The 14,859-nt window shown below is 38.0% G+C and overlaps 1 protein-coding gene across 1 annotated transcript in view; it reads left to right on the forward strand.

Annotated features, from left to right (window-relative positions):
- LOC140195148 (transmembrane anterior posterior transformation protein 1 homolog) overlaps nucleotides 1-14,616 on the forward strand; it is a 102,843-nt gene extending 88,227 nt beyond the window's left edge. The window contains exons 12-14 of the mRNA XM_072253003.1: nucleotides 5,243-5,319; nucleotides 10,001-10,161; nucleotides 12,873-14,616. Coding sequence (XP_072109104.1) covers nucleotides 5,243-5,319; nucleotides 10,001-10,161; nucleotides 12,873-13,102 — 468 coding nt within the window. The 3' untranslated portion in view covers nucleotides 13,103-14,616. The remainder of the gene's footprint in view (nucleotides 1-5,242; nucleotides 5,320-10,000; nucleotides 10,162-12,872) is intronic.
- Nucleotides 14,617-14,859: the final 243 nt, after the last annotated feature.

Consider the following 14,859-nt stretch of genomic DNA (forward strand, 5'->3'; position numbering starts at 1 on the left):
GTTAACATCCGAGGGTGTACAGTACTCACCAACAGTGGCAGGAGTGTTTGCTCCGGAAGACGAGTGGTTGTTGTGGTGTCGGGCAGCTTTACACAGATAAGGTGGATGGTTGTGGTTGTCAGGATCATATCAAGCACAGCAAGGGGTGAAGGAAGACTCACAAAACTCTTAGAACTGCTGGCAGAAGGTGTTACCAATTTGAATAAAGTGGTGAAGGTTGTTTGCTTGGCAGCATTTTGTTTTAAATTTGCTTGTAGGGAAGAAGGGTTGATGGCAGGGAACGACTAAAATACTTACTCCATTCTAAATGTGGGTCCATGTCCATCGCCATTTGTGCCAAGTGTTCTGACTTCCACCGTTCCCTCACTGTTGGTAAACTCCCAGGATTTTCAAAATCACCTGTTGCTTGCAGCATCTGAGAGATAGTCTGCGGTAAAAAAATACGCATGCCTTGAACGTGGATCACACCTTGGTCGAGTGGTTGAATCAGTGATGTTGTATTAAGCAGCAGGAAACGCATTGTTAGGATGAATGCTGTCCAAATATTTAGGATGGGCTGGTGCATTGTCAAGCAACAAAAGAACTTTAAAGGCAAGATTCGGTTCGCAGCAGTAGCGTCCCACAGCTGCGTTACCTTCAGCTGATGCTGTGGTTTATAAATTCCAACTTTTTTTCAAGTGTTAGAGCGGTTCTCTGCCGCTTGGTTGAGAGGCCAGGACATGACATCGAATGCTTAGGAGGCATAGTTAAATATTTCAAGTGCAAAATCACTGCACCGTAGGTAAAACCAACAGAAGTTTAAGATCGTGCATCCACACCTTGCCAAAACCAATGCGAGAATGGCAGAAGTGAAATAGTGAGGCGCGCGCACCTGACTTGTATTGGCGGGAAAGCGGTGCTTCTCATCCCAACAGTGAGACTGTGAAGCGTGCGCACATGACTTGTATTGGCGGAAAGGCAGTGCTCCTCACATAACTCTGGATTTTGGAGGCATATATGAGACGTTGGTAGAAATAGGTTCCTCGCATAACTATGAATCCGCATAGTCTAAAGACGCATATTAATGAGGATAGGGTGTAACAGGAATTTTGACCAGGGGTGCCCAACCTTTTGCATGCCACTGATATCTGTCCACTTGTAATGCTACTGTGACACTGTAATTTCCTTTGGGATTAATAAAGTATTTATCTATCTATCTAATTACTGATCTCCTTCCACCCACTATGTTGCCTGATTTTTTTTTTGTTGATCCTTGCCTTTATTTTGTGTGGATTTCATTGGGGGATGGTGAGTTATCACCTTGGCATCTTCAGTGCAGTAATGTCAGTGATTTAGATTAATTAGCTGCTGGGATCCAGGTTGTTTTCACCCAATCAGTCTTGTTGCTTTAGGATAGAGAAGCCAGGATGTTACTAGAAAGGACGCAATCCTCCTCCAGTCATGTTCATTTCCTGACAAAATGCCTGGAGCACAACTTCATCATGAGCAAATCCTGTTTTTTCTCTAAGACAATTATAAAGGCTCATGGAAACACACTCAGTTCACCCATTGGCGCCTGTAAGATTATGTCATTGTTCCAGTAAGTGTCCATAAGGATGTATTCCTCACTCAGGCCATTACAGGTGCCCACAACTGCAGGAATGGCGACTGCAAAATCTGCTGCTTATTAGCAGCAGCCTGACCTCTAATGTGCTTGGCCACAGAAACACTGCAGTAGAAAAATCAATGTTGTAGGTCTCAAGGATTTTGCAAAACATTGAGCACCTAACTGATGACCTGCAGTCCATCATAATTAGCATCTGTGAAACTGTACAATTAAGTTAAATACTATCCGGATTGAATATTAATCTTGGAAATGGATAAGATATTAACAGATAGGTAAATATTGGATGTTCATTAGTTGAGTTATGGCAGAGGATGACAATGGGGTTCAAGGAATTAGCTCAAACTTGTGTGGGAAGAAAATAAATGTCACACAAATTACTGAACAATCGTATATGAGTTCAGGGAAATCATAACAGACTATATAAAAATATACACACAAGAAAGAGCTTGAAAGAATTTGCATTTATATACAACAAGTCAAGTATTTTGTAGTGTAGTTACTGTTGATGTAAGATGTATAGTTGGGGTACTTAATCATCTTGGTGGGTCAAAAAGCCTGTTTATATACCTCGTGACTTTGACTCTGAAATTGTGCAAAGGTCGCACAGAGCTGTAATATAATTTATCTTACTGATATTTTTTTCTTATTGATAGAGGATATTGTTTGGATGGGACAGTGGGAAAAAATCCTCAGATCTTATTTGAGTAAATGGAGAGAGGTTGAGCAATTTGAAACTTTTTATCATTGGATCAGATGAGAATAAGGGGTGATTCTGTGGAGATGTATGAAATCATGAGGTGCTTAGATAGGGTCATTGTACATCGTCTATTTCCCCAGATTGGGGATCAAGAACTAGGTTTAAGGTGACAAGGAAACATTCCATTGGAATTGAGGGGCAACATTTTCACCCAGAGGCAGGTCAATATTCGGAATGAGCTGCCAGAGGAAATGGTTGAAACATTTAAGCATTTGGACCAGTTGGGCCAAGTGGCCCATTTCTGTGCTGATTGACAACTTTCTAACTTGCCTGGAAAACTCAGAGACATAGAAATCAATGACCATCTTCATCACTTATAGTTTAAGATTTTGTAACTTAATAAGTAAATATAGTTGGTATGATTTTAATATTAAAAAACTGAATGTTTTTTTTTTAGAAAGTGTTATTGATTATCAGAAGGTCATGACTTTATACAGTTTAGTGGTAGGTTCCCTGGTCTCTCCTCACTCCCTATGTGTAAGGTACTTTGTGTGAAAAGTGGAATAAAGATCATAAAAATGGGAGAAGCATTACTCTTTAAAGATACACGCAGAGGAATGCTATTGTTATTTCTTGTTACTTGTTCCTGAAAATATGTAGATTCCATCAAGCTAATTTAGAGTATTTAAGTATCTACACCACCGGCTGGTGCCTTAGTGGCATCAGCACTGGACTGCGGGGAGGAGGTTCTGAAGTTCAATCCCAGCCGGCTCCCCTCGACATGCTTTCCGTCTGTGCGGGGTTAAGAGCTGGTGATCTCTGATAAAAAAAAACTCACTCGGCAGAAGAAAATGGCAAACCACTGCTGTAACTTGCCTTGTATGCGAATTCCAACTACGTCAGAATGGCGTGGGAGGAAGTCGTCTGCTACCCAGAAAAATTTCGGGTACAACCTACATTATTATTAAGTATTCTGTTCAGTTGATCATTCCAGGCTTGGATAATGAACCGACGTGAATTCAATTGCTGTGAAACACTGTGTTTCCATACAGAGTGAATGTTGACATTGAACCTATATATTATAAAACCCAAAATATGAGAGTAAAAGATAGTTTGTATGCTTTACTTTGAGAACTTTAGAATATTAAATCAGTCATTTCTTATTTGTTTGTCTGTTGTCTCCTATTTCTTGCAACTTGCTTTAAATAAAATACTATATCCACATGCTATTCCTAGAATATTTAAAATTATTTTTTCTATACAATCTTTTATTCTTACTCTTGGAGTGTTGTTAAAAATTACCATGGTAACTTTCCCATGACTAAACAATGCAATGTTATATAATAATTTTAAGAGGACTAGAATATAAAAGCAAGGATGTAATGCTGAAGCTTTTAAGGCATTTGTCAGATCACACATGGAGTATTGTGAATAGTTCAAAGGTCCAATTTAATGCCAGAGAAATGTATACAATATATGTTTGTACATCCTGAAATGCTTTTTCTTCACAAACATCCATGAAAACAGAGAAGTGCCCCAAAGAATAAATGACAGTTAAACGTAAGAACCCCAAAGTCCCCCCCCACCCAGCTCCCCTCCCTCCCACACCTAAGAGGCAGCGAGCAACAATCTCCCCACCGGCAAAAAAGGCAAGCTTCGGCACCGCCACTGAGCACTCAAGTGTGAGCAGAGCAAAGCAATAGCAAAGACACAGACTTGCAGTTACCCCAAAGACTTTGCGTTTCACCTGGCATTCGACGTCCCACATGTTCTCTCTCTCGCTCTCTCTCTCTTTAAAAGGGAGAAGGAGGTGTCTCCATTTTCCTAGCGAGCAGGGAGACATAACAAACAACTCGCTGGTTTATGATGTTAAAAGTCCATTATGTTGCTCTTTTTTTTTTCCAAGCTCTGTGCCTGAGGATCACAAAGATCCCAGGTCTTCGGGCCCACAGCAGTAGATTTTCTGACTCCCCCGATGACACACAGGTCTCTGCCGTGACACTGACCGTCGATCCGCCCGTCTCCAGAGCCCCGAGATCTTAGGCTTCCAAGTCTGAACCGGACTTAATGGCCAGTCCTAAACCCCCGAGAATGGGTTCCATTCCTGCAAAGAACTAAAGTCAGCATGTAACTCTAGAAAAGGAAAAATAAAGATATTAAAGATGGATATAGAGCTGTTTCCAAAGATGCAAGCAAAGGAGTCGTTGTTTAGCGCCATCGTAACTTAGCTCCGCCTCCCTAAGTTGTGGGTCCCATAAAGAAAAGATGTGCTGACATTTTTAAAGGATTCAGAGGAGTTTTATGAGAATGATTCCAGGAATGAAAGGGTTAACACATGAGAAGAGTTTGATTGCTTTGGGCCTGTTCTTGCTAGAGTTTAGAAGAATGGGGGGTGGGGGAGAATCTCATTGAAATCTAGGAGACAATGAAATGCTTAGACATTCAGTGCCTTCTAAAAGTGGGGGAGTCTAGGATCAGATATTATAGCCTCAGAATACAAGGAAGTTGCTTTAGAACTGAGAAGAGGAGGAACTTATTTAGCTAGAGCTTGGTGAATCTCTAGAATTTATTCATACAGAGGCCAAGTCATTGGGTATATTTAAAGTTTATTTAAATTTAGAGGTTGATAGGTTCCTGTTTAGTGAGGACATTAAGGGTAAAGTGAAGAAGACAGGAGAATGGGGTTAAGAGGGAAAGTAAATCAGCCTTTTTGGAATGGCAGAGAAGACTCAATAGACTGATTGGCCTAATTCTGTTCCTATGTCTTATAGGCTTTTAGTCTTTAATGGTTAACTAATGTCAGAAATAAAATTTAGCAAGATATTTGTGATTTGGTAAATAGATATATCAATAATTGTATTCATGTGAATTTGAAATTTACATTGTTTGAGGATTTCTTTGAATCTTCGTTTACACTGTTTTTTCTTTGTCATGTGTAGCTATCCAGAGTTATTACAAGTTCCACAAAAATTCAAGGAGCCTTGGCTATCGTTAGCGTATTGGTGTTTTACCTTGGGTAAGAAGTCTACATTGGGGAAAATGTTAATTTTTTTTTAAGAGGAACTAAGAATTTATGGTGAGGTGGAAATATTTTCATATTTTTAAAAGCATCTGAGTAATTTGAAATATATAATGCAGCATACCTTCATATTCTAACTGGATATATACTTTTTAAGGATTTAATTTCTGATGAAAATGGTTCATTGCTTTTTATACCATATTTATTAGATCAACTATGGCTTTTAAATGCCAACAATTCTATATCTAACTGCCAGTGGTTAACTCAGTGAATTCAAGCAAGTTTGGAACAAAATTCCTGAGCTTAATGACAACTTGCGTTTAGTAAATCTATAAATGCACTCTGGTTTTGGAGTCTGTATAGAGTCCACTGACAAGCAAGAACTTGCACTACATTGTGGGATGTTTTAAAAAGAAAGCATAAAATGTTTTTAGTAAAGCAATTAAAGAGCCATGTTATGATATCTCATCACCCTTTTCCCTAGGGCTGTCAACCGTCCCTGATTGTCTAAGAGTCTTCCAGAGTTAAATAAGATGTTCAGGAGTCCACAGAGACCAATTCAGGTGAACCTGAGTGTTGGGCATTAGCAAAGAATGTACAATGGCTGTGGACAATTGTCGAGAGGTCTACCATTGTGGCATGAACCTGTTCTTAATTCAGATCAAAGGCCAGATTGGGAGCATTTTCTAGCCCACCTTAGCTGCTTGGCAGTTGGTTGGAGATCAATCATTTATGCAGTATCAATGCATTCCTTATTATATAATGTATAATTTGATGAATCCTCCTTAAGTATATCCAAAAAATGGCCAATAAAATCCAGTAAGGATTATAATACAATTAAACTGCTCATAGTGAGTAGAATCAAGATAGCTTTTATGCCTATTCATTTGTAAGAATGCAGCGTCCAATGAGCTCTCCACATTTATTATTGACTGTACATACCAGGTACTTACAGTTCAAGTTAACCTGTAATATTTAATGGCTTCTAATTCAGGGGCAGAAATAACAAAGAAAGTGATATCTTTATACCTCATTCTATTTCTCAAATTCCACCTCTCAACTCCCTTATGATTTATTGATAGTATAAGAAGTGATCACACCAATTTGTGATTTTTGTACTGACAGATTTTAAGATGTGTGAAATAGAGGAGTAGGCATGTATTAAGATATCATATACTTGACATATACCCATGGTTATGGCATGAGTAGATCACTGGAGCACAAAGCCGTATCATGTTCTGTTTCATCAAGAAAACATTGAAAGAGTGCATGTAAAAGAATGCTGAAAGGCATGCACAATAAAATGCTTGATGGATTGAAAAGCATGTATGAAAGCCTTTCTTTACTGTCAAGGAACATGAAGGAGCCCAAACCCAACTCAGTATGGACCTCTATTGGTGCACCTTTGACCTAACAATGATAAAATGACTTATTATCAATGTATGCTTCAATTTCATATAAACAACATCTAACCCGGTAGAATGGCACGGGTAATAGAGCTGCTTCCTCATAGTGCCAGAGACCTGGGTTTTCCCTGTTGCTGAATGGGTTTCCTTTCCATGCTCTGGTGTTCTCCTATATTCCAAGAATGTTCAGATTATTAGGTTAATTGATTACTCGAAACTGTGCATGGGTGAGTAGTAGAATCTTTGGCGATGAAAGTTGATGAGAGTGTAGGATTTGTGAAACTGAGTGGTTGTTGGTTCCAACTGGCTAAAAGGCCTGTTTTTAAGCCAAGACTCCATAGATTCACTCTGCATTCCCTCCAAAGCTTGCAATTCCTCCTTAGTTGGTGTTTGCAGAACTGCTTATGGTATTCCAGTTTATAGGCTAAATTATTTCAACTTATGTTTTAGACCTCTGCATAAAAACTTAATACCCCCTTAGGCTTTTAGATGCCTATCTATGATATTTTCTAGGGAAGGGGTGGAGGCTAGGCCATTTGGCATTCTTAAAGAAGTTAATAAATCTTTGAAAGATTACAGAATTGAGCTCTTCAGGAAACTGGCATAGATGTGGAGGTGAAATCTGGGAGCAGATCAGCCATGACTTGTAAGAAGCTTGAGCAGAGGTGCCTACTCCTACTTCTATTTTCTTGTGTTCTTTTGGACTTGCACTGCTTCTAGATTAGCAGTTTTTCCAGACTACTGGATGTTAAAACATTTAATTCACTATTTTAAAAATGTATCACAATAGAATAGGTATTTTCCAGTGAAGTTTAAAGGAATCCTTGATGTATTTTAAGGAGGTGTGGGAAGCCAAATCAGATGAGATTCAAGAGTGTGCGAACCAAGTCAGCAGTGACTGAGAGGGAGTGTACAGTTTGGGGCCGCTGTGTGTCAGAAGGAGTATGGGAACTTGCACATTGGTGTGTCAGAGGGAGCATGGGAACCAGGACCTCAGTGTGTCAAAGCATAGGAGTTAGCACTTAGCAAACCAGAATTAGGACTTCCAAACAATGTGTAGCAGAGTAGTTCAATGTACTGCAGTTTAGTATTTCTGTTTAATCTGTTAATATCACTCTAATTTGGTGTTTCCATTCCCACAATTTATACTTCTGTCATTGACAAATTTGGATATATAACTGTCTAAACAATCATCTATTAATGAATACAGTAAAAGTTTGTTGACACTAGTGTAAATTTTGGCATGACACCACAAATCAAGTTTACATATTGTATGAAGTAGCTACAGCCACAAGTGCAAATGACGCAGCAGACTGTCACAGCATAAAGGCCTCTTGGCTAGTCCTAGGACATTTAGACAAGGAACAGTATGATTTGTTGCCTGAGATCAAACACCATCTAGTTAATGAGGATGTGAAATAGGTTTTGGTTCTAGTATTAAGTAGAGTTGAGATACAAGTGATGTGCTTTTACTATAGGGAAGTTTGCAATCACAGCAAAATTGTTTCCTTGTTTTTCTCTGGGAAGGGATATGAAAGGCTGCTTGCTCCTCTTTCCAGGGTATTCCATGTGGTTTGGCTCCTGAAGTCAAAACATGGACAAAAGAGTTGAATTCCACAGATAAGGCTAGAGTCACTTTCCTTGAGATCAATGTGTTCTGCAGAAAATGGGAAGTCATTTGGAATCAGGCAAAACTAGAATTGTATGAAATCATCTGTGGTCACTGAAGGCCAGTTACATCAGCCAAACGTTCCTTTGAGCAGAGCTGAGTCCATTAGCTAATTCATCAGGTGATCAAATTTGGATTATGATTGGATGGATTATGATTATTACATTATGGTCAGTACCATTTGCAAATCACTAGATAATGAATAAGTCAGTGCCCAAAAATGATAATACAAACAATTGAGTATATTTCAATTTTGGCTGATAAATGACAAATAACGTTTGTATCAATCAAGTACTGGGCAGTAATAAAGTCAAACTAGGGAAAATTTAACAGCCTCTTGATATCAAGACAGTCATCATCTCATTCCTTACCATCATTCTCCTAGGAATACTATTGAAACTTTTAATTGAACAGCCAAGAAAAACAATAAAGCAACAAGAGCGGGCCAGAACTGAAGTGATCAATGGCAGATCACCCGCTCAATTCAAGTCCATACGCACTCTACAAGGCACAAGTCAAGAGTGTTGTGGAAAGCTCTTCAATTGCATCTGGAAGAATTATATTCTGGAATTTTCCCTACCACAGATGTCACGTCTATCCTCATTGACTTACATGATCATTTTTTCCTTTGCAATGTTTTGAATTTAAATTTCTTGCATTTTTGATCCTTCCATGACTTGTTGCTGTTTTTGTAATCTGTAACCTAGCCACGCGTCTCCTCCATCGGCTCCTACATTTGTTTCTGTAAATCAAGGTGACAGCATTTACTTTCCCTTTATCTGTTCTTCCTGGTTGTTCACCACATTTCCCATGGTCCAGAATTCCTGCTGTAGCCCCTTTCACCTGTCAACTGTTTTACTTAAACCAATCACATTGACAATGACTTCGGCTATCTTTGAATTCAATCCTGTTCCTGTCTTACTAATGGCAATGTATTTTTTTCTTATAAAGGAATTGTTTTAGAAGAGAACTTTCAATGCATTGCTTTGTTGAGATGTTGTGTGCCTGTCCTTTTCACAAAGTACAGGAATTAAATATACAGCTGTATTTGTATTAGTTTAGAGTTACTGACAAAACTTCAGTTTGAAGTGGTGAATCAATAACAGGTCAATATTGGTAGCTTCAGTGTAACATTTGAATGGAAATGTACATCTTATAATTCATATTTAAATGGCATAGTGCTAGTGCATTTCAAAGGGAGTTGGAGTAACTAATTCTGTTCTAAGAATATAATTTGATAAGTATGACTGGCCATTGATAAGTGATTTTTTCCAATTAACTATTTTCAAGGAGGCACAGAATCCTTTCTGGGAATAACTTGATAATTTGATAGCAATAAACCAGGAAACTATCTGGTAATTCAGAACAAGCTATATTCAGAAGCAATTACCATGCTCAGCATTACAGATTGAAATTATGAGTGTGACTGATGGCAGGAATTATGCAGATTAGTAATATCTAGTAACAGCGCATTTCTTCAAGGTACAATATTTAACTCAGTGGACATTTTTCTGGGAAATCTTGGACTATTTGGCCATTGCCATTACTTTTTGCAGATTTCCTTTACTATTGTAAGCCTAGTCTTTGTTTTTCTCCCTTCAAGGCTAATTGCACTTAAAGTTCTGAACAGCATTGTGTTGCTGGGGAAATCTTGCCAATATGTAAAAGAGGCCAAGATGGAGGAGAAGTTGTTCCAATCACCAGTAGTCACCAACCCTGGGAAACCTGTCAAAAAATCTGTTAACAAAGTTAAATCACCTCAAGGTAATTAATTTCTACATACACATTCTATTTATAACATTTTATACTGGGACATTTTTGTTTAATTTAAATGAACTAAAGGTTCAAATAGTGCAATTGTTTGCAAGATCAGCTTGTTCACAAAATTGTAAGTTAAGGTAGTTTTTGACTTCAATCTCTTGAATAGTAAGTTCAATTATTTAGAAGCCCCCTACTGAAACAGTAAATGATAAAATTAAATATGAAGGTTGCTTACGGATATCCAAGTTCCTTCATGGTATTTTCTGACATTATGCACTCTCATAAGAGGGTATGATTGTCACAGTGTCGGGGAATGTGGAGGACTGCTGCAACATACAATGGACTCCTCTGACTTTCATAGCCTCCCAGGACATGATTAGTCAAAGGGAGATCAAATGTGGCACAGAGGGACACCTTCATTCACCCATTCTTTCAGCTAGTATTCTAATATCCAATCTGAGACTCTGTGGCCTTTTAACAGTCTTTCCTGATTACAGACAAAAGCCAGGCAGGTTATGTTGTACAGACTTCATTTTTATCACTGTGTCGGGTGTCATTGTTTACTCTATCAATAACATTGTTAAATATATTCTTTAATGGATGCAATAACTGGAGAATTTCCAACTCCACTTCTGCCCTTTGCTTCCCTATTCTGCTAGCTTGTCCCAAGTCACCATAATTTTATTTTATCTCCCCTTCAGCTTCCGCCAGAGGGAACTGATTTGCGTATTTATTTCTGCTAAGTATTGATTGCTGAATATCCTGCTCCTAACAATTCTATCAGTGTGGCACATGAGTTCAAGCCCCAGCCAAGGCAGCGTGTTGTGTCCTTGAGCAAGGCACTTAACCACACATTGCTCCAGTGGGTACCGGCAAAATGCTGGGGGTTAACCTCGCAATAGACTGGTGTCCTATCTTGGGGGGGGAGGGGGTCTTGTACTCTCAGTCGCTTCACGCCACGGAAACCGGCATAAGCACCGGCCACTGGCCTGATGAGCCTATAAGGCTCGGGACAGACTTTAATTAACAATTCTATCAAGGCCTTTTTCCTTCTTCACCTTTCTATCCTAAACTCACTATGAGTAACTTGCCTATAGAGTAAATTTTGGAATAGGCGATTTGTACTGTCCTTGCAAAAACTAGGGAGTAGTATAGTAGTCAAGTTGTTAGTAGCTTGGTACTAGAATAATCTTTTCATCTGTATCTTCCAATACTTCCCCTATATTCCCAGTGTCCCTCTGGCCCTCACTACACTGTTGTGCTGTTGTGGTAACGGGATCCCTCAGTGAAGCAGCCTTTGGATTACTGTACAAGTTTTATTGTCAGTCTTAAATGTGAGGAACACAGCAAGTCGGGTTGTATCTATGGTGGGAATAAACAGTTGAGGTTTTGGGTCAAGATACTTGTCAGACCTTTCAGGGCAGTTTATTGTCCAATCCAACTGCCATCTTTAAATCCACTTCCCATTCCAATATGTCTATCCATGGCCTCCTCCACTGTCGTGGTGAGGCCACTCTCAGGTTAGAGGAACAACACCTTGTATTTCATCTGGGTAGCCTCCAGCCTAATGGCTTGAACATCGATTTCTCGAACTTCTGGTAATGTCCCCCCTCCACTCTCCTTCACCATTCCCCATCCCCTTTTCCCTCTCTCACCTTATCTCCTTGCCTGCCCATTACCACCCTCTCATGCGCCTCATTCTTCTTTCTTCCATGGCCTTCTGTTCTCTCCTATCAGATTCCCCCTTCTCCAGCCCTGTATCTCTTTCACCAATCAACTTCCCAGCTCTTTACTTCAACCTTCCCCCTCCCAGTTTCACCTATTACCTTGTGTTTCTCCCTCCATCCCCCCACCTTTCAAACTCTACTGCTCATCTTATTTTCCCCCAGTCCTGCTGAAGGGTCTCAGCCTAAAATGTCGATGTACTCTTTTCCATAGATGCTGCCTAGCCTGTTGAACTCCTCCAGCATTTTGTGTGTGTTGCTTGGATTTCCAGCATCTGCAGATTTTTTCGTGTTTGCCATCTTTAATTTCACTTTATGTCAACCATTGTTATCCCTCAATACCTTCTACTGTTTCATCTGGTTTTTCATATAAAAAGTCCCAACAGTACTCCAACAGGCAGTAAGGACTGATTTCATTTGTTTTATTTTCATCTTTTATAATTGAGATGAGTTTCCTGGAGAGCAAGAGAAAATTGTGATTTTGACAGTTTAAAAATAAAACTGTTGGTCCAGGTGCTGCTGTCAGTTCAGAGAGGGGCTACAGTGATGAGTGAGTTATCTTTGACAAATTGCTGCTCCAACAGTTTATCTTCAAATATTACCCACTTTATCCACAAGCAAAGTAGTTAATACAAACAAGATATCAATCTGTCCAAGAAAACCAGATTAATTAGTTTTGATTGCCCTATGTTGGTTTACTGTAGTTCTTCAGGAAAATATAAAGTAGTATTGCTGGTAATAACTGTTAGTTGATCATCGTGTCATGGAACAAAAGGACTGAAGTCTTAAAAAAAAATTAATTTAGTGTAACAAATCATATGCATAAATTACAGATAATATTTTACCTGTTTTGTATAATTCTTTGGTATTTTGTGTAGAAAATCCAAAATGGTTCAAGCATTTTACTATGGAGGGATGGTTTTGATTAAAAGATAAAGATTTAAATTGTGATGATATGCATTTGAGCAACCTGTAATTTCGTTCTGACAGGTGTTCCAGGAGAAGAAATGCAATCAGATTTCATCGTTAGCCAACCTGTATCTCTATCAGAAAGTGTATCGGCTCTGGTCTCAAGTAACAGTACTGACCAATTTCTTACAACCCCCAATATAGAGGACAAAGGAATACCACAGGAAAAATCTGATGGCAAACAATCTTCTTCAAAAGAAGATCTACTTGAAATAGACAGGTTTACAATTTGTGGAAATCGAATTGATTGATTATTGCACCAATCCTTAGAAGTGCAGCTTTTAATTTAAGCCTTTGCTATTTCGCGAATGGAACATTATTGAGCTTGAGAGTATATAAAGGTTCAAAAGCTGCCAAAGGAGGCACTGATCAGGAATATTTATTAAGATCTTTATAATTTATTAATGATTCAAACCAAAATATATTTTACCTTGTTTCCATCTCTGGAGATAATTTGGCTTGGAATATAATGTTTTGGTTTGTGTATCAATTTCCTGTGGCAAAGGAAGAAAATCTTTTAGTTGGTTTCTATGGAGACCTGGCAGATAAATGCTTTCAAAGACAGCTTTCTTTACAGCTGTATAGACTTCTGTGCAATATTTCTTGCCACTTATAATGCAATTACACCTTCATACAATAATGTGAACATACAGCCAGATAACTTTTATTTTGGCTTTTTAAAATGTTTTTAACAAGATTTTCTTGTATTTGCAGAATTTCATTGTAGATATGTGCCTATTGCAGTGAATTTTTTTAAAGAAATCTAATCCTATTCTGGAAAGGAAATGTTGGCAAGCTGATCCCAAAATTTGCAGTTGACATTTACAGTTATTTCTGGGGAAGTTTCAGTTATAAGTTGAACATGCAAGAGTTAGCAATAAAGAAAATATTGCTGTGTGGATTTTTTTTAAAGGAAGCACCTGTATATGTCCACAGAATTTTTCTAATAGAAGACTGCTGAAATATCCAGAGTTACTGATTATCTGAAAGAGAAAGCGATTATCTTAAAGTTTTGTCTCAGATTTGATGTCTTGCCTTTCAGATGCTGGTAAAGTTGCCAGCTGCTTTCAACATTTTCTACTGTTATTCACAATTTCCATTATTCTTGGACTTTTTTTTTTGCTGTATCCTAAGAATTGATTTTATAGTATAATAGAAAAACTGGAGATCCAAGTTATTCAAGTGAGTGAACAAGCAAAATCTTGGAAACAATGGAAGGAATGAAAAATAGAAGCTTAAATTCTGAAGGGGTTTAAGAAGAAAAAGTTAAATTGGTAAGAGGCAAAAATGGATAATTTTCCGATAACTTATTACATGCACAAAGGAAGGTGTGCAAGACTCACTTACCTTACTGAACTGCATTAATCTATCATAGTTCTTTTATGTGCAATGTTCCTAGCTTTTTTTGCACTAAAGACAATGTTTTTGTTTAAGATTTTATGAGAAAACATTACACAAATTTCTAACTTTCAACAGCTCAAAAACGTTTTTCATGGCATATTTCATGTTAACTGAAAGTTTATCTGGTCTGAACAAAGTAGCACCAGGTAGATTTGAATAATTGTGTCATTAATTTCAGGGTGCTATCTAGGTTACAAATATCCAAATTTCAAAAAAAACTACAATGACATTCTCTCTACTCACTTTCAATTTAACTGAAAAAAGACATAACTGAAATTTATAAAGGCACCAAATAAAAACCTGTATCTTTTTATAATTAGTACAAAATGTTAAAGTGCTCAATAAAAGTCCTTTTGTAACTCAAGTTCTTTGATTCTTTTTAATGTTTCATAGAAGATCATAATAAACAACTAAAATGTTTGTCAAAGATCCAAGCAGATGTATTGCCAAATTAATTATATGTGCTTGGAGATTAAGGCATGATTGACTAGTTTGCATGAGTGTTTGATAAGGATCAAGTATAAAGTTTGTAATGGTATAAATTTTAACAGTATACTTTAAGTGGAGTTTCACTATTTTTTAATGACTTTATATTATATTACTTGCT

The sequence above is a fragment of the Mobula birostris genome, chromosome 3 (assembly GCF_030028105.1).
Source record: "Mobula birostris isolate sMobBir1 chromosome 3, sMobBir1.hap1, whole genome shotgun sequence".
NCBI lineage: Eukaryota > Metazoa > Chordata > Chondrichthyes > Myliobatiformes > Myliobatidae > Mobula > Mobula birostris.